At 49.0% G+C, this 21,313-nt stretch overlaps 5 protein-coding genes across 5 annotated transcripts; 3 read left to right on the top strand and 2 right to left on the bottom strand.

The window, feature by feature from the left end:
* Positions 1–1,332: 1,332 nt before the first annotated feature.
* LOC6595094 (G patch domain-containing protein 4) lies at positions 1,333–2,298 on the top strand. The gene has a single exon (XM_002020336.2). It carries the CDS (start codon positions 1,356–1,358, stop codon positions 2,184–2,186), a length of 831 nt encoding a protein of 276 aa, XP_002020372.1. The 5' UTR covers positions 1,333–1,355; the 3' UTR covers positions 2,187–2,298.
* LOC6595095 (probable rRNA-processing protein EBP2 homolog) lies at positions 2,231–3,404 on the bottom strand. Its single transcript, XM_002020337.2, has 3 exons — positions 3,321–3,404; positions 3,173–3,256; positions 2,231–3,117 (listed from the first exon to the last, which is right to left on the bottom strand). Exons 1-3 carry the CDS (start codon positions 3,384–3,386, stop codon positions 2,344–2,346), a joined length of 924 nt encoding a protein of 307 aa, XP_002020373.1. The 5' UTR covers positions 3,387–3,404; the 3' UTR covers positions 2,231–2,343.
* A 235-nt stretch (positions 3,405–3,639) lies between these two features.
* LOC6595096 (protein zwilch) lies at positions 3,640–6,067 on the top strand. The gene is made up of 5 exons (XM_002020338.2): positions 3,640–4,662; positions 4,725–4,798; positions 4,860–5,343; positions 5,404–5,658; positions 5,723–6,067. The coding sequence occupies exons 1-5, from the start codon at positions 3,663–3,665 to the stop codon at positions 5,788–5,790; spliced, it is 1,881 nt and encodes a 626-aa protein (XP_002020374.2). The 5' UTR covers positions 3,640–3,662; the 3' UTR covers positions 5,791–6,067.
* A 256-nt stretch (positions 6,068–6,323) lies between these two features.
* On the top strand, positions 6,324–12,358 carry LOC6595097 (chaoptin). The gene is made up of 15 exons (XM_002020339.2): positions 6,324–6,589; positions 6,902–7,138; positions 7,208–7,921; positions 7,981–8,156; positions 8,389–8,523; positions 8,608–8,836; positions 8,901–9,510; positions 9,576–9,706; positions 9,769–10,025; positions 10,085–10,226; positions 10,279–10,637; positions 10,710–11,133; positions 11,197–11,438; positions 11,498–11,684; positions 11,747–12,358. Exons 1-15 carry the CDS (start codon positions 6,587–6,589, stop codon positions 11,846–11,848), a joined length of 3,948 nt encoding a protein of 1,315 aa, XP_002020375.1. The 5' UTR covers positions 6,324–6,586; the 3' UTR covers positions 11,849–12,358.
* Positions 12,359–12,981: 623 nt separating this feature from the next.
* Positions 12,982–19,897, bottom strand: LOC6595098 (probable 2-oxoglutarate dehydrogenase E1 component DHKTD1 homolog, mitochondrial). The gene is made up of 12 exons (XM_026984103.1): positions 19,723–19,897; positions 16,891–17,026; positions 16,568–16,748; positions 16,254–16,476; positions 15,638–15,799; positions 15,458–15,531; positions 14,617–15,378; positions 14,130–14,547; positions 13,749–14,072; positions 13,493–13,681; positions 13,340–13,425; positions 12,982–13,239 (listed from the first exon to the last, which is right to left on the bottom strand). Exons 1-12 carry the CDS (start codon positions 19,859–19,861, stop codon positions 13,135–13,137), a joined length of 2,799 nt encoding a protein of 932 aa, XP_026839904.1. The 5' UTR covers positions 19,862–19,897; the 3' UTR covers positions 12,982–13,134.
* Between the last annotated feature and the right edge of the window lie 1,416 nt (positions 19,898–21,313).

Here is a 21,313-nt window from a genome sequence, read left to right as displayed (position 1 = left end):
CCCACCAGGAGTCCGGTCGCACTCGACTCTCCTCACATCCAGGGTGGAATTGGTCCACGTCCGCTTCAAGTCTCTCTCTCTCTCCACCGAAGTTCTTGGATTGGACCACCATCATCCATCGTCAAAGCGGCAGGCTAAACGTGCCTCCTCTGTCCACCAGCCCAACATCAATCTCTGTGGTGTGGGTGATGCGAGTGCGGGCGATTCTGGCGAGAAACAGTTCGTGGGCGTATGCGGTGCTGAAGCGTTGTAGTTGTGTGCTCATAATTTTGCTATTTTATGTGGCATGTACTGAGAACCCATTTCTTTTCAAGTGTATTTTGTATTCGAAAATCAATTTCCTTAATGTAAACGCAGTTAATTTTTGTATTGCCACTTAATATTTATTATAAATATTTACTAAAATTAGGATTTTATCAATGGCATGAGCAAACGAACAAGAAGCACGGAGCCGAATTGTGAAATAAAGGAGATATGAATGTGTTCAAGGAAAATCATTATTGTCTTATTTGAATTTATGTTAGAAAAAACCCAAAGATTTCCACGGGGCTGCAATTGGCTGGCAGCTAAATTGAAATTTGAATTTTCCGCCAAAATGCAGCTCTGCGCATCTCGACACGATTAATCGATAGATGCGCGTTCACAATGCACAAATGAGTAGTTACCGTGTAGTTACCATGTCATAAATTGAGCAATGTAAAAATGTAATTGAATTGTCATCGCTAATCCGAAAACGAGCAGGATGGGCAACATTCTGATACCCTAGGGAAAAGGATAGTATAGAATTGGGGATATGTTTATCAGTAGTTACAAACTGAATTTTCATATTTATTAAGTGAAATTGGTACAAAGATGTCCATACTTAAATCGGATATCTGTTGACCAGCAACAATGGCGTAACGTAACACACTTACGTTTCATTCCGTACACACTTACGTTTTTGTGCTTTGACTTTAAACCTTATTTAAGAAAATGTTCAATAAATGGAAGTAATTTAAATTATAATGTGTTCATGTATAAAAGTCCTACCTTGCTAGTAGTATCAAATCGAATATTAAAATCAAGGAATATGGCTGCCAATCCTTGACGAAGAACGATTAACCCATTGTAGACCAAGGGATGTTTTAATATACCACGGAAAATAATGAGAATTTTATAATTTTAGCTCAGTTCAAGTGAAATATATCGTGTTTTTTATAAGTTCAGAGGAAAGATGGCATGAACCTACAAGCTGAATTTACAATCAGTAATATTTTCCGCCATTTACCTCAAGTCGTTGAACTGTTTAAAGAGAGGGGGCTTAAGTGGGCTATGTTCGCGGTCACCCTGCACGTGTGTTTTTGTTTTCGGATGGAATGGATTTCGCCAAGAAGATTCTCAACAAATATGGCTGGAAAGAAGGCGAGGGGCTTGGCAAAAACAACACCGGCATTGCGGCTCCATTGAAGGCCAGCCTGAAGTTCGACAACGCCGGCTTGGGAGTGGATCGAGCACAGGAATTCAACGACCATTGGTGGGAGCGGTGCTTCAATGAGGCAGCCAACAATGTGGAGGTCCAGGTGCAGCAGAACGGCCAAGTCAGCACAAATCGCAAGCAGGGCGAGGAGGCTGTCGAGATCTCCACCAAGGGCTTCTCTGCCCGCAAGCTGAGGAAGGCCAAGGAGCAGCAGGCCGTTGCTGGTGCAGCCACCTACGACAACTTCCTGCAGACGGCGCTGCTCACCCAAAACGGTGGCGAGGTGGACAATACAGAACGCATCAAAGTGGAGGACATAGCCGTCACCAAGGTCAGTGTCCTCACAGATGAGGAGCTGTTCAAGGCTTGCGGCGGACGAACGGCACACAAAGGGGCTCGCCATGGTCTGAAATTGAGTGGGAAACTGGCCCGAATAGAGCAGCAGGAGCGCGAGATGCTAGAGAAGCTGCAGAGCAGGCAAAAGTCGGTTTTAGATGAGGAACCAACCAAAAAAAAGAAGAAAAGAGACAAATCAGAGCAGACCCAGGAGTTGCAGGAGGAGGCTGAAGAACAGCCCGAAGATGTGGCCGCAGAGCCAGTGGAGGAGCCCGTAAAGTACAAAAAGAAGAAGCGCAAGACTGAGGAATCCATTGAAACTGAAGCTGAGCCGCCCGTCAAGAGTAAAAAGAAGAAAAAGAAGCACAAGCACAGGCAGGAGGATAAGGAATAGGTTAAGGCTGGAGGATTCATTAATTTGGAACTCGTTTCGTGGAGTCTATTTAGTGCACATAAACTTGTATGTATTTAGTTATAATAAATCTATACACGATCTGCGGAAGGCATTTAAAATCTAAGTTTGGGTCACCTAATCATAAGCCGAAGTTCGGTCACTTTCTGCCCTTGGCCTTGATGCGTCGCGATTTGCCCATCCGCTTGTTGACCGATGCACCAGCCTTCGCACCCCGCTGGCGGCGTGTGGACTTCTCTGCGTCCAAGCCAGCCGACGAAGATTTTGTGTTGCGCTTGAGACCCTTCTTCTTGCCACCGAAGCCGAACTTTTTGTTTCGGGCCTTGCGGTTTTCGGCGGTCTTCTTCTGCTTGGACTCCAGCGCCTTGGCGTCCTCGAGGAAGTCCAGGTTCTTCAGCTTGCCCTTGCGGAACTTTTTCAGCTTGTCCAGCATATCCTTCTTCTCGGCCTCGCGCTGCACCTTGGTCTGCTTGGCCAGCATCTTGCCCATCTTGCGTTGCTCCCTGATCTGTTTGATGCGCTCCGACTTGGCCTGACCCTGCTGCTTGGCCATCAGATTTGATCGCACCTTTTGCATGTGTTCGTCAGTCTTGGCCATTTCAGCGAAGTAGTCGTCGGGACGGCGTGTCTTGATGCCAAGCTCCTGCAACCGCTGGATTCCCTCCAGCACGGCGCTCTGGGCCTGGCGATGGAATAGCATCTCACGTTTGAAATCGTTCAGCACGGGATCCTCTTCAGGCCGAACGTAAGGTAGCTTGGCGTTGCCTTTAAACACATTGGCACGCTTCTGTTCGTGCTTCTCCAGTTGGACGGCCAGCTCTGGGGCCAAAGGCGCCAGACTGTTCACCATGTCCAGCCGCTCCACCCATGGCAGCTGCAGCCGAATGGCTTCTGTTTTGGCTAGCAGTTTTGTCTGCAAATGAATGATTAGCAGTATAATGAGGAGAGGAGTGTGTGTGTGCACTTACGATATCGTTTACTCTGCCGCGAGTTCCATTGAATTCCACATTGAGGCCGGGTTTCAGTTCGCCACGCTCAAAAGCAGCTTGCAACTAGTCAAAAATAAGTGGACTTTTTAGCTTGATTCTTGCGGTAAACTTCCATTTCACAACTTACCTCAGCATCGGAGTTGTCATCGGAGTCGTATTCCGAGCCACTCTCTTCCATTTCAAAGTCGGACATGCTTAAATAAACGAAAAATGTCCGAGTAACAAAAATATTATCAACACGTGCGGAGTATTAGAGATGGACTTAGAGCTGGGGAAACATCGGCCAGACGTCCCTCCCATTGCTATCGTCAAAATCTATCGTACATATTCAATTTACTCCTGTTGCATTTCGATACATTCATGTCTATCGGTGGACGCCTTTGAACACTTGCCGCTTTTACTGTGTTTGTTTTTGAACAATTTTCTTAAAAAAATGGCTGCAAATCTAGCAAATATTTATGCCGAATTAATGCGCAGATATGGGGAAGACTATACTATTACGTATGGACCTCCGCCCACGTACCTGGGCAGCATAGCTGGGGCCGGTGAAGTTGGGAAAAAGATCGTGCTCGTTTTCAAAGAGGATCGCAATGCAGCGGCGTCCAAAATCAAAACGACGCCCACAAAACTGCTGCAAAAAATAGAGGGAACCTCCGAGTTGGATCTGACAGGCAGTCCCTTGAAGGATGATTGCATTGTGGATGCAATTGCCGACCTCTCGCTGGATCTGCAACTGGTGAGCTCACATCCCTGGAAGCTGGAGGAGGAGTTTCAGCGCGGTATGTCCGTGGACAAGGCGCGCGGCATCATCTGCACCGAGCATTTTCAGCATGCCGATGGCTTGGGGTCCGTCTGGTTCCTGTGCGATGGCAGCGACCATGGTCAGACCCAGTTGCTGCAGTACGAGTTCCATAAGACGCACTTCTCGCGCGGCATCCTTAGCTACCAGGGGGTGCTTCCGGCATTTATGGTCACTTCGCAGTCCCTGGTGCGTCAGCACTCGATAGCAGGCGGGGCGCCTATGGAGACTTCCATTGAAAACAGATATCAGGTCAATCCAAAAATGACGCTGCGCTGCTCCTGGGTCACGTCGTCTCCACAGCCCCAGCTGGTCAACCTGCGCGAGTGCGAGGTGGCTCTCTCGCACACATTTCGCGTCGGCGATTGCAGTTCTTTGACGCAGGACTTCATGAACCAGCTGCGTATTCTGGTCTATATACGCGAGGACATCGTTAGTTACCACAATGACGAGCGGCAGGGCCTTATCCGGGACCCTACATATCGCTGTGGCAGCGGCATTGATATGGATGAGCTGCGCGACTCGATTAACAAGACCATGACGGATGTTTCCGACCTGATGGATACGTACATCACTGGCGCTTCCGAGTTCGATATTGAGGAGGTGGTGCATCGGGCCAAGGGCAGGCGGCTCACGGATCTCACCGACAAGCTGTGGGAGCTGCTCAAGTGTAAGTTAATTCAATGTCCTATCTTCTAGTTGACAGTTTAAATCATATTCTGTGTGCTCTAGGCTGTGGTTCCTACAAGGATCTGAAGATGGCCTTCAATATGCTCTTCCAGTGCGCCGCTCGCTGCAACATTGTGGTGCGTATAGCCAAATAAAATCCATGTTTATATCTTTCACATAATTACATATCTTTTAAAGAATACACCAACGAACAAGAACCGCTTGGCGGAGATCATCACAGAGTTGGCCAATCGCCGACTGGCCATTCCTTGCCTCAGTGGCGCCGAGGCGCTAGAACTGCTTCTGGAAGTTGGCCTGGAGAAGGTGTACAAGGACTACGAGTTTATCTACACGGAGAGCAAGATGTGCAGCACCAATCTGCTTAAGGAGTCGTCAGAAACGGCAGATGGGTCGCCCCAGAATGTGCCGCAGCTCCGCAAATCCCTGCACAACGCCGTCCGAGGAGACGCGACGCCAGGAGGTGGCATGCGTAAGACTCTGCTGCATCTCGATGCGGACAGCAGAGCGACGGCCGTCAAATATGGTGACGACGATGTGGCCGGGATCAAAAATAGTCACTTTGATGAGCACGAGAGCATGGAGCGGATCTCGAAACTGTTCCAAATCCATTGCACCATGGAGCATCTGCTGATGATACACATTCACCTGAATCTGCCCAATGGTGAGCCAGACATGAAAGCCTTCAGGCATTCCAAAACTTCTTTCTAAATGTTGTCCCCAGTCTACAGCGATGTCTGCTCTGAGCTTTTGAAAAAGACCCCTAAGCAGGTGGAGGCTATTGATGACCAGCTAAGCGACGTGATGGACATTCACCTGGCGGCCCATTACGTTCGCGACCATCTCGATGGCAAGGAGCCCTACTCGCGGCATATCACAATGAAGTCTGTGAACAAATTCCGCGAACTCCAGACCACATTTTACTTTAATTCGGAGAACATTTGTCCGCCACAGCTGGCTCAGTGCTTTCAGTGTGATGGTTAGTAGTAGATTTAAATGTTATTTCCATATGACATTAAATTATTTAATTCTCTCTCTTACAGATAAAGAACTGGTCAAGGAACGCACCTACCATTCCTGGCTGTATCGCAAAATACGCACACTGAAATGAGACGGCGTGGCCAATGCAATAACTCCCTTCGTTTGTAATATTTTGTGCATGTTTTGTTAATCCTAAATTATATCCTATATGTATACCCCAATCCCATTAAGACTCAATTGTTTGCAGCTTGTTGTACACGCTGCTTTTCACGCTGCTTTCGCCGCCCAAAAACCTGAAATCATGTTAAGCGAAATCTTACAAGTTTTAAGTCGACCCAGAGGCTGCACGGCTGCATTGACTGGCCCCAGAAAATCTTGAAAACCGAAATCCTCTTCCGCCCTATTCTTGTATCCATTTTGCTGGCCATATTCTAAACAACCGACCATCCATCCATCCATCCAACCACTAAAGTAATGCAGCAAATTAAGCGAAAGCGTGTGCGTGTGTGCTGTGCCCAATGGCCAAATGCAACGAAGGCGCCTCGGCGCCGCTGAGCATTCCCCGATATGTTACAATCCAATTAGCGAGGCGCGCCACTTGGCCAACCAACCTCCCACAGCCGATGGATGTTCCATGTTGCAGACGTGCGTGAAACGCGCATCGGTTCGGACGTGTTTTTTCTCTTAACAGAAAGTCGAACTGAAATCGGCACGAGCGCTCAAGGACTACTCTGGCCAGAGGGCAGTGATAACAGCAACGCGAGTGTCCTGCGCAGGGATTAATCAGTGGGAATCGAACCGAGAGCAGAGCATCAGTGCAGCATCAGTGGAGAGTGGCAGCCGCATGTGTGAATTGAGTGGCAGCCAAATTGAATTAAGTCTGTTCTAAATGCCAATTATCGCGAGTGCCTAATCCAATTAACAAAATGGTGTGTATGCCACAACAGGAGATCCTGTTCAAAACTAATCGAATCGGGGAACTCCCATCCTCTAAATGGGGCTAATAATTTGATAAAAGGACATTCGATAGGCTACGCTAAGGAGAAGCCTCTCAAGCCCCTCAGAAGCCTTAGATTTAAGTCCTGCTGGTCTAGTCACCCCTGAACCCTTTCTCTAAGCGATAATGAAGGGGAGTTCTGGGCTTTGTGTGGTTAACGAAGCCAAAGATAGAGAAGGTTCCTCACATCCTTCATTTTTAATTTTTACTTCTATCCATATTCTTTCTCATTTCCTCGTCCCAGGGTCTTGAGTTCTTCTTTAAGTTTGGCTATGCCTTCCTAACCATAACGCTCATCATCATGATCTGGATGTCGCTGGCCCGCGCCTCGATGCTCGATCGTGAGATGCAGGAGCGGCGCTACCCACCCTGCACCTACAACGTGATGTGCACCTGCTCCAAGTCCTCCACAGATCTGGGCATAGTCCACTGCAAGAATGTGCCCTTCCCCGCACTGCCACGCATGGTGAACCATTCAAAGGTGAGTGTATAAGAGGCTGCTCTGATGATCCCCCAATCTTGCAGTGATGACGATTCCTTTGGGGTATAGGTTTTCATGCTTCACATGGAGAACACAGGATTGCGCGAGATCGAGCCGTACTTCCTGCAGTCGACGGGTATGTATCGGCTGAAGGTTTCGGGGAATCATCTGACAGAGATACCCGACGATGCCTTCACGGGGCTGGAGCGTTCGCTGTGGGAGCTCATACTGCCGCAGAACGATTTGGTGGAGATCCCCTCGAAGTCGCTGCGCCACCTGCAGAAGCTGCGGCACCTGGACCTGGGCTACAATCACATAACGCACATCCACCACGACTCGTTCCGCGGTCTGGAGGACTCGCTGCAGACGCTGATCCTGCGGGAGAACTGCATCTCCATGTTGCAAACGCACAGCTTCACCGGGCTGCTCATACTGGAGACCCTCGACCTGAGTGGCAACAATCTCTTCGAGATCGATCCGAACGTGTTCGTGGACGGAATGCCGCGCCTGACGCGCCTCCTGCTCACCGACAACATTCTCTCGGAGATCCCCTACGATGCCCTCGGTCCGCTCAAGAGCCTGCGCACCCTGGACATCTCCCACAACGTGATCTGGTCGCTGAGTGGCAATGAGACGTACGACATCAAGGCCAGCACTAAGTTGAATCTGGATAATCTCCACCTGGAGTACAATCATATAGAGGTACTGCCGCCGAACTCCTTCAAATACTTTGACACGGTCAATCGGACGTTCTTCGATGGCAATCCTATACACACTCTAAAGGTGGGTCCACGGATGACCTCTGTCCTTTCCATCTGTTAATCTTTGCATTTGATTGGCAGGAGGATGCCTTCAAGCCGGCCAGGATAAGGGAGATCTACATGCGGTACTGCGGCCTCACGAACATTTCGCCGCAGGCCTTTGACAGCCTGGTGAACAGCCTGCAGATCCTGGATCTCTCCGGCAACAATCTGACCAAGCTACACCACAAACTCTTTAACAATTTCGATGTCTTGAGGTGAGTCAGGCACACCACCAGCACCCAGCCAACCAGACACCCACCCACCAACAGACCCTACCTAATCCGATTGTCAGCGGCCTCTAGGGCTTCCTCAATGTGTGCTAAGTGTGTGACCCGTTTCCGATTCCGATTTGCACACCGAAGAAGAATGCGAAGAAGAGGGAAAAGCCGGCGTAATAACCCATCCAACCACTCAACCCTCTGTTTCCTCTTTCTACGTCCGTAACAGGGTCATCAGCATGCGGGACAACAAGATCAAGATACAGAAACCCACCGAAACCTTCAACGCCGTGCACTACACGCTGCTCAAGCTGGACCTCAGCGGAGACCGCAATGATCCCACGAATCTCCAGACCCTGCGCAAGTAAGTACACCCCCGCACGGACCTGCTCCCACACACACACCCCTCCTTACCCCAGAACAACGTTTTGTATTTATTTTCAAAAAGTATGACCAGAATGCGGAACATGCGCTCGCTCTCCATCTCCCGGCTGGGAACATCTTCCGTGGGGCCCGAGGACTTCAAGGATTTCGGAGTGGAGCTGGAGGATCTGCAGATCACCAGGGCCAGTCTCTCGGCCATACAATCGCACGCCTTCAAGCATGTGCGGGGTCTGAAGCGGCTGGACTTTAGTGAGAACGGAATATCGAGCATTGAGAATGATGCTTTCCATGAGGTTGGTCCTTGGAGAATCCCTCTCAGAAACATTTAGTTAACTTGGTTCCTTGGTTATCTTACAGATTGGTCACTCTCTGATATCTCTGAAGATGTCGCATGGCTACTCGGGCAGTGCCCTGCCCGCTGAGCCCCTGCGTCACCTCACTTCCCTCCAAGAGCTGGACTTTAGCAACAATCATATCAGCACCATGAGCGATACGAGCTTCCACTTCTTGAAAAACCTGCGCATGCTAGAGCTGCACGACAACCGCATCGAACAGGTCCTGAAGGGCACCTTCCAGGGCGACATTCACACCAAGCTGGAGGAGATCTCGCTGCGTTTCAATCTACTCAACTCAATCTCGCAGCACACCTTCTTCGATCTGGAGGCTCTGCGTAAGCTGCAGCTGGATGACAACAAGATCGACAAGGTCGAACGTCGGGCCTTTATGAATCTGGATGAATTGGAGTACTTGAGTCTGAGGGGAAATAAGCTGAACAGTCTCGCGGACGAGTCCTTCCAGAATCTGCCCAAACTGGAGATCCTGGACATGGCCTTCAATCAGTTGCCGAACTTCAACTTTGACTACTTCGACCAGGTCGGCACGCTGTCCAATTTGAATGTGAACGTCAGCCACAATCAGATCAAGCAGCTGATGTACAACTCTTCGTGGAGCGGAAGGAATGAACATGGTGGGAGCGAAGCCCTAACACCCTTCAGCGTAACTCTTTCTCAAAGGTTTTACTTTGCCTTGCAGGTGGCATGTACCACTCGAACATCAAGATCTTGGATCTGTCCCACAACAATATATCCATCATTCATCCGGGCTACTTCCGTCCCGCCGAGATCTCGATGACACACCTCCATTTGGGCTACAACTCCCTGATGGTGGGTACACCATCTCCAACACACTTCCCAACAATCTATTTAAGATCACTTTTTCTTTTTAGAACACCACTCGTGATGTCTTTGGCAACATGCCCAACCTCCAGTGGTTGGATCTGAGCTACAACTGGATCCACGAGCTCGACTTTGATGCCTTCAAGAACACAAAGAACCTGCAGCTGGTATATTTTGGCCACAACTACCTGAGCGACATCCCACAGGATATCTTCAAGCCGGTACAAGGCCTGCGCATCGTTGACTTCTCGCACAATCATCTGAGGGGACTGCCCGACAACCTCTTCTATAATGGAGGAATGGAAAAGTAAGAGTTGCGTGAGGAACGTTTTACCATCTGTCGGTTACATTTGATTTACTTTACAGGCTGGATGTCTCGCACAACATGCTCTTGAAGATCCCCTCTTCGTCGCTGTCTAGCTTGGCGGCTCTGACGCTCTGCGAGCTGCACTTGTCCAACAATTTCATCTCCACCATCCACAGCATGGATCTGTCCAATAAGTTTAGAGTAAGGCACACCCTCAACCATATTCTCAGCCATCTAACATGGCTCCTTGCAGTCTCTTCGCTACCTGGACATCTCTTACAACTATTTGCTACGCATCGACGATGCTGTCTTTGCCACGATGCCCAGGCTGGCCGTGCTCGATCTCTCTCACAATCGGGATCTCAAAGTAATGGACAAATCCTTCATGGGCCTGGAGAACTCGCTGATCAAGTTGGGCATGGAAAACGTGTCCTTGAGTACAGTTCCAGAGATCCGGCTAAAGTATCTGCGTGAGTTCCGACTGGGCTACAACGAGCTGCCCTCGATTCCGCAGGAGCTGGCCCACAATATGAGCAACCTGCGTATGCTGGACCTCTCCAACAATGATCTGACAAATGTACCCCTGATGACACAATCACTGCCTCATCTGAGGTCTGTTTAGCCATTCATCGGATCCCTCTATTAGAGCTCTGACCTCTAATCGTTGTTTCTTTTCTCACACAGACGCCTCATGCTCTCTGGCAATCCGATCACCTCTCTGAACAACAACAGCTTCGATGGCGTCAACGAGGACCTCGAGATGCTGGATATATCCAACTTCCGGCTGCATTACTTTGAATACGGCTGTCTGGACTCCTTGCCCCATCTGCGATCCCTCAAGCTGACGGCATACTCCCATCTGGAGCACTTCAACATTCCCCATTTGCTGCGCCATCACTACAACATTCGGGAGCTGTGGATCGAGGCCCCACAGCCGTTCACACGCATCGTGAAGAAGGGTTCGGGTCCCACCCAGGAGATGCAGACTCTGCAGCTGGGCAATCCAACCGATCTGCAGCGCGAGATGGAGGGACATCTGCCGTCGAAGCTGACGAACCTCACGTTCAGTGGTCCCCAGTTTGCCAGTTTGAATGAACACATCTTGAAGGTAGGCCTGTCATTGTAGTCCGTACTATAGCTACCCCTATGCTAAATGATTCGATTCTTTCAGGGCATGCGGTCTCCCTACCTCTATATGCAACTCTTCAACACCTCGCTGCAAGCACTGCCTCCGAACTTCTTCAAGCATATGGGTCGGGTGCGCAATATCTCGCTGGACATTCGCTACCAAAATCGCAACCTCAAGAAGATCCCCAATCCAAACACTGGTCAAGTGCCCTATCTGCCCAACAGTGTCTTCCTGACTGACTTGAAGATGTCCCACACGGATCTCAACTGTGATTGCGATTTGGGGTAGGACTCTCATGAGAACTTGCGTCATACTGTCACTATAATCGCTCTCTGTTTTGAAGATGGGTAGAGTTCTGGCAGCGCAAGCGTCGGCAGTACATTTGCTCATCGCAGACCTGGACCGACACCGTCTTCCGTACGTTCATGAACTCGCCCTGCCAGGTGTACGGACGCCACAACTGCGATGACCACGACGATGATCTGCGCGAGACGCGCTGCGAGAACAAGGGCGGTCAGCAGCTCATGGAGGTAAGCATTTGATCAACAAATCATCTGGATGTGCTACTAACCGACTAACTCTACTGCGAAAGGCCCTCAAATTCGACCTGGAATGCGGCTGGGATAATGCCAATTGCCGGGAGGCCGCCTTCGTGGTGGTGGTCGTGTGCGTGGCCATGGTCTTCTGGATGTGACTTCTGCACTTTGCATATAAGACGTCCACCGACTTTTATAACATTCTAGAGCAAGTCTACGGCAGGCCGGTCATATAGATTCTTCGTTGGGAACCTGCCTGCCGTCTAGGGTTTAAGTGTGATGATGAGACTTTTGCCTCTTTTGAATCCTTTGTTAGTGTTTCTCTCAACCTTCTCTCGACCTTCTATCCGCTTTAGGGTCCTTGGCAACGCCTTATATGTAGTACCCACCTCCACCGCACCACCAAGCACTTGATACCACTACAATGCCATAGTTCACCGCAATGCACCTCACAGATCTGTCTATCTCCCTAGCGTCTCGTCTCTCGCTTCCATGTATGTATACTTTATATTTGTAGTCCATCTAATTGAACCAATATAGTCCATCCATTGCATGTCTCTGCTGTACACTTATTTTATAAGTTGGTTCACTTCGCTGCTTGAACGACTCCAAAATGAAAGTCTGTAAAATGTTTCATAAACATATAATAAATATTTACGGTAGGTTAAGTTCGTCCTGCTCTTTCTGGCTTTATGTCGTTCTTTTTTTTTTCGGAACTTTACACTTGCAGGACATTAGGATTATTATGGGGCCAGGGCGAGGGCCAGGGCGAGTACTTTTCTGCTACAGCAAATTATGTACACAATCGTTGGGCAGGCACCAGGGCTGGACCAGCCAACAAACAATTAAAACTTTATGGCTTAAAGTTTTTTTCCTCCCTCCTCCCACGAAGCTTTTTCCATACGATAAATTATTGTGAAAGGCGGTGAGCGTTTCTCGCTCTACTTTCTACATTTCTCCACTTGTATTACCATACTCTAAAGTGGGGTTACTACGGTTTTGTCTAGAAGTTTGCCAAGCAGACCAGGCAGCGGTATCGAAAGTATAGACTCGATAAGTGAGAGTATCCGAAGCAGAGTAGATGTAGCCATGTTTCTACTTTGTTTCTCTTAAGTATTCTTTAAGCAGTATGTATATAAGTCGGAATTGTTACGTTCTAATGACTATAACATACTGTTTTTTAAACTGGAATTCCAGACTATATCCTACAGTTTGCTGTGTGTACTTCTGTATCTTCAAGCGTATCTATCCTTCGGGGACCTAACGCTATACTCTGACTTCCCTTCTGGTTTTTATATATATTTTTTTGGCAGTTTTATTGAGCTAAAAGTACTTTGTGATATACGGACAGGCTGTGGCAGAGTACGAGTAGTCGTAGGAGCTTCAGGGTGGTTGCTGTGTGGCTGTGCGGCTGTGTGGGGCAGGCATGGGCATCCGGCTTCAACTAAAGTTCAAATGGGGCAGCAACAATCTCATCAACTTCCCGTTTATGCACTTTGCCGATGCCGGTGGCCGGGGTGGGGGCCTCGCAGCGACCGCAGTAGTGGAGCTGTACGGATGGAAAGTGGAAGGTGGAAGGTGGAGAGTGCGATTGTGTGAGAGCTCTTTTTGCGGCTGTTTGTGTGTGGGGGCGGAAGAAGACTTTTTACCTGTTGGCCAATTAAATTTTCAAAACGTGGCCGCACAAACGTCCAGGCGCCCATATTACGGTGCTCCTCCTGGCTCCAAACGAAGGCTGTGGACCGGAGAGGCATATAGTGGGGGGGAAGGAGTACGGAAAAAGTTTACGAAATGAAACTCACATTGCACGTGACCGTACTGGGCGAGCTGTGCCTGCAGCTCCTGCAGGGGGAATGGGCAGAGTGACTCCAGGCGCAGGATGGCCGTGTCGTAGGACTGACGCTTCTCACGCTCCTCCGCCAGGGCATAGTAGTGTTTCCCACTGCACAGGACGACCTTTCGCACCTGATCCGCCTGCACTTTAGTATCACCTAGAAGGCGAAGCAGAACAACTGATAATAAAGAAAACAGCAAGGCTGTAGGCTGACCTTTACGCACCGAGAACATTGTGGAAGAGCGTGCCCGGCTGGAAGTCCTCGTGCGTGGAGGTGGCTGCCGGCAGACGGAGCAACGTCTTTGGTCCCATCACCACCAATGGCTTGCGGAAGTTCCTGGCCAGCTGGCGCCGCAGGACATGATAGTACTGGGCGGGTGTGGTGGGGCTGACAATGTGCACATTGACGCTATCGCCATCTGCGGACGTCTCCTTGGAGTCGCACAGCTGCAGGAAACGCTCAATGCGGCACGAACTGTGCTCTGAGGCAGCGCCATCGTAGCCGTGCGGCAGAAGCATCACCAAAGCATTCGACTCCATCCATTTGGCTGCGAGCAGACAGAGAGAGAGATCAAAATGAGTACGAAATCGTGATTAAAACTCACTTTCTCCCGAAACAATGAAGGCATCGATGATGATTTGGGCTCCATTCGCAAAGTCGCCGAATTGGGCCTCCCAGATGATCAGGTTCTGGGGATTGTCGATGGCCATGCCGTACTCGAAGCCCAGCACCGCCTCCTCCGACAGAATGCTGTGTGCCAGCTCCAGTTTGCCGCCGTTGCCGCCCTCCATGCTGTTCAAAGGAATGAACATCTCGTTGGTCTTTTGGTCCACCAGCATCGCGTGGCGGTGGGAGAAGGTGCCGCGCCCCACATCCTCGCCACTGATGCGGATATTGTGGCCCTGGTACATGAGGCTGCCCAGAGCCAAGGCCTCAGCAGTGGCCCAATCGATTTTCGATCCTGCCTCCAGCTTTTTCAGACGAGCATTCACAAAGGTCTTCTGTAGATGTGGATGGATGTTCTGGAAGAGGAAAGGGTAAGCCCTATAGATCAGCCCTATAGATGGACCCAATCCTTCAGTTAAACTCACAAAATCTGCGGGATAGCTCACGCTCTGTTGTCCTATAAAATGCAGTAGTCCGTAATCCACACCCGTGTCCCAGTACGTGAGCTCCTTGGACGGGGCCAACTGGAGGCCTGCCCATTGCTTCTCGAAGTACGTGGGCGGCGGCTGATAGCTGGGAGCCAAGGCCAGCTCCTCGCCCAGATATTTCATGTAGTTGTCCCTCATCTCCTTGGCCTGAGACTCCGACAGAACCTCCTCTTTGGCCAGCCGCTGTACATACAGATCTGGCACCGACTGTCGCTGATGGACAATCTGATAGACCAGCGGATTGGTGAAGGTGGGGTCGTCCAGCTCGTTGTGGCCCCAACGACGGAAGCAGTTGAGATCGATGAAGATGTCCTTGCGGAACTCTCGCTGGTATCGGAAAGCGAGCTTACTGATGCGCGCCAAAGCCTCGGGATCGTCTCCATTGACATGGAAAACGGGAGCCTGAATGGACTTGGCCAGGTCGGAGGTGTAGGCCGTGGACCGACCGCGGTCTCCGGGCGTTGTGAAGCCCACCTGGTTGTTGACAATCAAGTGAAGGCTGCCGCCCACCTCAAAGTGCGGCACATAGGCCATGTTGAGGCACTCCTGGTTGATGCCCTGGCCGGCAAAGGCCGCATCGCCGTGCAGGATTACGTTGAGCACGTGTTGGCCAAAGGGCTGACTGTCAGGGCCGAAGGCGCCGTCCCCCCGTGTCTGCTGTTTGGAGCGGGCCTTGCCCATCGCCACGGGATTGGCAGCCTGGATTCACGATTTGAAGGATTCAAAGATGAAATTACAAACTTTGCGGCGTGTTGCTGTCTGAGAGCTGTCGGCTTACCTCCAGATGTGAGGGATTGCGCACCATGCTGAAGTTCAGCGGCCTGCCCAGCACCTCCAGCTGCTCGGAAACATCTGCAAGGGGCAAAGGGATTCGGTGTTTTGAATTTGATTAAATTACGCATACGACGGGGGGTCCGGGTGTGCCGTGTGTGCCGTATGGCGGAAAAGTTCCACTTACGGAAATGACTTATGACGTCCGACATGGCCTCGATGTCCTCGCTGAACTCCGATGCGCCGCTGAGCTTGCGGAAAACTTTCGCCGGCCGCATGTTGAGGAGCGCCGCCTGCAGCGGTGTTCGTCCTCTGTGGGGCATCGCCAGCACCACGTGCTCGATATTCGCTGTTGCCGATGGGGTTGGGTGTCGGCGGTTGCATGTGGAAGAAGGAAAAGTTTCGGGGCAAAGCAGATTAGGGTTAAGTAAGCGTGCGCTGATATGTGAGCAGCCCTGAAAGGCCGATAGGGGGCTGGGGTTATATCAGGTGTGAGGGCGTGACACGGCACGAAAGTTTCGCTACACTTCGCGGCACATAAAGAGCGGCAAGCAGCAGCAATACTTTCAAAAGTTAGACTCCCATTCGGCTTCCCTGTTCATGTGTCGCGGGGTGCACATCTCCGAACAGATTTTCGGGATATCTCTCTGTCACCTCCCTGGGCTGTCAGGCCACAAAAGTTCCAGAACATTGAGTAGGGTGCGCGATATTCTGTCTCGCTAATCGGGTTTCAGTAGCAGAACAAACACTCTCCCAGCTCTTAGGTCCCAGTTCCGCTCCACACTTTACAGTCTTGGACTCACCTTGGACACTGTCGCGCAGGAGCTGCCAGAAGAAGGCCAGCATGGACTCGGCTCCTTCGCCGCCGTAGCGCTTGACGGTGGGAAACTTGAGGGCCATGAAATTATCCCAGGCCTGCGACTTAATTAAGAGCTCGGCGATTTCGCGACGCTCGGTGTCGGGCAGCTGGTGCTGCTGTTCCAGCGACTCGAAGTTCCTGGCCAGCCACTCGCGCTCCTCCAGGTTCTGTGGGGATCAGTATTCGGTCAGCGTACTCTCCATAAGGAAAGTGGTGTTGGGATTTCAGGAGGGTCGGGGCTGGCTGAAGGGCACTTACCTCGACATAGGAGAACTCGGCGCTGACTGCACTGCCGCAGTAAATGTCCTTGAGCAGCTGTTCCAGTTGGGCCACGTCCTGGGCCATCTGCGGACTACTTAAGAGGCCAGCGGTGCGCACCGTCTCCTGTGTCTGCAGTCCATAAAATGCGGGACTTAATTCCTGGAGCTCCTCTGTCCCACTGCCAGGGCCATAAAAGCAGAGACAAACACACGGCCAGAACCAGAACCAGGACATCGTGTGACAATACAAAGAAGGAGAAACCAGAGGGAACAAAAAATAAATTATGACATTTGGCAGAAGGAGGCGTACAGTAGACCCACCTCTGGCCAGTGGCCACTGGCGCTTTGATGCTGATGGGATTTACGGTTGCCAATTTGTGTCCGTGCTGGCGGAAGGCTTCCACCAGACGGTAGACGTTGGCCTGTGCGTTCCGCGCCGCCCGCACCTCCTCGGCCACTGCGAACACATGCGTAAACAATATAAATTTCCCCCCACGTTATAAATTATTTAAAAAAGGATTCACGCGCAGCTCCCGCTCGTACCTCGCCCAACTGTACCGCCAACTGTAAGCGGCCTTTTGAATTTATTGGCCTTTTACTTTTATGATATTTATTCTTTTGCTTTTCACGCTTAGCTTCATTTTGATGGACTGTTGGACGATTGGGTCTGTGTACTTTCGAATGGTGTTTGCTCGGTAAATATGGCTTCGATATGGATCTGAATGTAAGGAGTAACAATGTGGAATGGGGTGGGGAAGTGGAAGTGGGAGAACATTTGCCTATCTAGGAAACGTCGGAAGCTCAATCAAGACGTTGCACAGAGAATGATGGTAAGGTAACGGCAGAATAGAATCTCTGACTCAATAAAGTCCTTCAAAGTGTTTAGCAACAGAATGCTTTCTTCCACAGAAGTGAGATCTTTCGATCCCCTTATTTTCCTGCTGTGGCGCTTCTTTTGAAGAGTGTTCTATCCTGTTCTCTATTTAGGGCATATCAAATTCGTTTATTTTCCTGGAAGAACCAATACCCGTTACGGATGAGAAATGGCAATGGTTGTTTTTATTGGTTCCCTTCTGTTTTTTGGTTTTTTTTGCCATTTTATTCTCTGGTTGGGCCATTGACAACTCGTTGGCTGTTTAGGTGTTTACGTGCCAAAGTGTTATCCTGCTTAGAGGATTTATGCGATGACGCATATCACTCGATTACAGGACCCTCTTTTTAGCCCCGAGTCGTGGGTTTACAGGACCCCTCCGCAGAGGCAGTCATAGGTTGCAGGACCCCTTGGGCTCATCCCCACCTTCGTGGGGTCGTCGTCAGCTGGCGTTTGAATTTCCTACAGAAATTTATGCAATTTGCACACAACATTTCGGTGATAAATCAATTTAATGTGGGCGAGAACCGGACAGGAGCACGACGAATGATGAATGAATATTTGCGGCGACAACATTTCAACTTGGGCGTGCAAATATTATTGGAGTGGCGCCTCAAGAGCCAAAGGATAATGGCCTTGCTGACGGATATGCAAGCGAACAAGGACAAATGACGAACAGTGAGATCCATCCCGGAGTCCTGACGGAGGGGCTGGGGTGGTGGCAGGGGTGGTGGCTGTCAAGTGAATTAAACCGGACACGGCGGCAGAAACAGACCAAAGCCAGCAGGAGCTGCCAGAGCAGAGTCTCGGGCAATGGAAAGTCTTGTCTCTTTGTTTCAGTCGCCAGTCAAATGAGGAGGCTAACGCAGAAGCTGGATCCAGGAGGAGCACTGCTGGCCGGGGTCTCGATAAGCCCTCAATTGTGTTCGCAACGGATGCAGGACGAGTCACAAAAGAGTTCCAATTTTTCGGGCACTTCTTTTGTTCGTTGTCCGGCCGTAGAGACACCCCGGTGCGAGGATAGAGGTTGGGGCTCTATCTGCTGGGTGGAGCAGTTTCCTCTCTTGTCTTCTCTTAATTAGTGCAGTTTGATAGGGAGACCCTAGGGGGCCTTTATAATCTTTAGCAGCTCTAAATAGCCTCCTGCTCTAATAGCCAGCGCTGCCTATATATTCTCAAGTTTATCAGATTTCACATCAGTGAAAACATGTGATAAGCCCCATACCCCAAAGATTAGGAGTGCTAGGTAACACAGGAAAAGCATAAAGTACCAGAAATCGAGTTCAAATTGAGTCCATATGAATACCTTTTAAAAAGGGGCTGCTAAGAGTCCATTAAGAAGAATATTTCATTCGAGTTTATACAGAAAATTAGAGGAAAATGTTCTGTAGTCTGATATAAGGGCCACCTATTCGGGGATTTGAAACCGTAGTAGCTTTCATTAGAAGGTACACACATTATTTGGTTGAAAGCTGTTCCAAAGTAATACAATATACCCCTGGCGCTCTAAAGATTACCGGGTACAAATATTCCACTAGTAAAAACACACAAAAAACCACCGAAGAAATATTCCACTAGCCAGCCCGCAGGAGTCGTATAAACGGAGGCACCGACAATAAATTACAGAGATTACTCCAACAGGTTGCGTCGAGCATGTTCGATGGTCAGCTGCAGCTGAAGCTGTGTTTGTGTTTGATTTCTCCTTAAAGTTTTTGCTTTTGCAGGCGGAAATTTGTTAAAGTGGGAACACGCGATAGAGAAAGATTAGCAGGAAAAAGCAGCAGTAAGATGTCGTTTTTTTTTTTTGTTAACAGAGCACAAGCTTTGTGTACATATGTACATATATTACAGAGTGTGGACCAACATGTTCGATGTGCACTTGCAGCCACCACAAAAGATTGAGTTTGAGATAGAGTTTTTGTTTGACTTTTGGTTCTGGTTTTTGCGTTCACCCACAGCAATTTGTCTTTGATCTTTCTTTTTCCCCTATCTATGTTTTCTTTCTTATTGTTTTTCTGCTCTCTCCCTGCTGTTTTTCTTATTGTTTTGAGGTTTATTTTGGGTCAGCTGTTGTGCTCTCACTGGTTTCTGGACAGGGGGAGCGGTCAAGCAAAGAGTTTTCTCTTTAGTTTTTGTGTAAATTCCCACTGCTCTTTTGTTTGTTTGATTTTGTTGAAAGAGGTATTGGTTAACCTTATCGATGCGATGGTTATTTACACGGATGAATGGAACTTTTATAATTGAAGTCTTGGCAACACTTGTGAACCGGCACTGGAGATTACCTTGATAGTCGCGCTTGGGAATCGGTTTATAACCCCAGACGCCCTTTTCGCTGTGATAGCACCGCTGTGGGCGTGTCTGCGCGAAGAGCAGGGCCGCGAATCTGGTCTCCGCGTGCGAAAAGCAACGTAGCATTTTCATTGATTAAACGGGGAGCGTATCACTTGATGAATACGGGATTGAAAAGCCGCCGCCGGTTGCCGTTCGACTAAGAACTGAAATTGGATGGGATTCATTGTGAAGCCCGGACCCCCACAGAGTAGTATTCCAGTGTGCTGATAAGCAAACTAAGAGAGAGTGAGAGTGATAGTGCGTGAGAGTGGAGAGCAATGTGTTTTTGAGAAGAGATAGAGAGCGAGAGAGCAAGAATGGAAGTGATAGTATGCCAGAGTGCAAAAGCTTTCCGGTAGCTTTCTGTTCGATCGCTGTTATCTCGTACAGGTTATGTTAGTTAACATGCTGATGCTAACAGCTGTTGTCGCCAGGTGTCTCCACCACCTGTAAAATGGAAGATGTACATAGTTTATATGCCACGATTCTGAACGCCACGGTAATGAGACCTAAAACACGACTAACGGCATGTATGTCGAAAGTATTTCTTATCGGGGCACCACAGCAAAGCTGATAATGCACTATGTTCACTGGTCATTAATTGATAGTTTTGTGGGAGCTAAAAAGGGGGTTTACTAACTATGAAAAATGTGTCGTGAAATAAAAATAGTTACAATTTTGTTGGTTTTTTTTAAATTTTCTCTCTTTGGACTAATTTCTTATTAATTATATAGCAAATGTAGTGTCTATACAAAAAGGAATACAATTGAATACATTTTGTATATTCATACGTCTCGCATTGGTGTACTGGTAATGCGCATAGGTATTTTTAAAACTATTTCCATTTCACTGAATTGTAAATTTAAATTCCAAATTTTGTCTTGAGTTCTTCCTTAAAGAACTCTAGAATGAAAACTTTCACATTTACCCTCGAATTTATAATCTACTCCAAAGCCCTCCCACACACATTCCTCACGTTTATGGATCTTCCACAATGAAGACCCTGACATTTTCATGCCCCAATGAAATCAATCTACATAGACCGTAGACCGTACACCACCATTCATAAAACTTAAGCTGCAGCGGAAATGCCGTTTGACGAGCGAGTAATGGGTCATTGTCTATAATTATAACGGGAAGTGTTCATATGTATGTATGTATATACTCTTGTAGGAAGGGACCACAAAATGGCCGCGTCATGACGAACCCAAAGTGTGATTAACTGTAATGGAAATGAATCACAAATGGCAGTAGAGACCACAGTCAACAGAGAGAGAGAGAGACAAAAAGAGTGTGGAAGGGAATAAACAAATAATTTGGTAATTCAAAAACTTGCACAATCCCCAGAGAGTCAGAGAGAATAAGATATATAAGATGCATAGGTATGTGTGTGCTAAAGCCCTAACCAAAACCAAAGTTCAGGCCAAAAGAGAAGAAGGAATGCGTGTTATCAGTGCGTAAGTTTCCCTGATAAGATATGATATGACTCCCAAAGAGAGAGATACCCGGGTTTCACAATCGAGCGACAGGTGAGCCAGTTTT

The sequence above is a fragment of the Drosophila persimilis genome, unplaced genomic scaffold, assembly GCF_003286085.1.
Source record: "Drosophila persimilis strain 14011-0111.01,24,50 unplaced genomic scaffold, DperRS2 tig00000000-arrow-pilon, whole genome shotgun sequence".
Lineage (NCBI taxonomy): Eukaryota > Metazoa > Arthropoda > Insecta > Diptera > Drosophilidae > Drosophila > Drosophila persimilis.
Note: the sequence above shows the minus strand (reverse complement) of the source record. Positions and strands in the feature narration are given on the sequence as shown.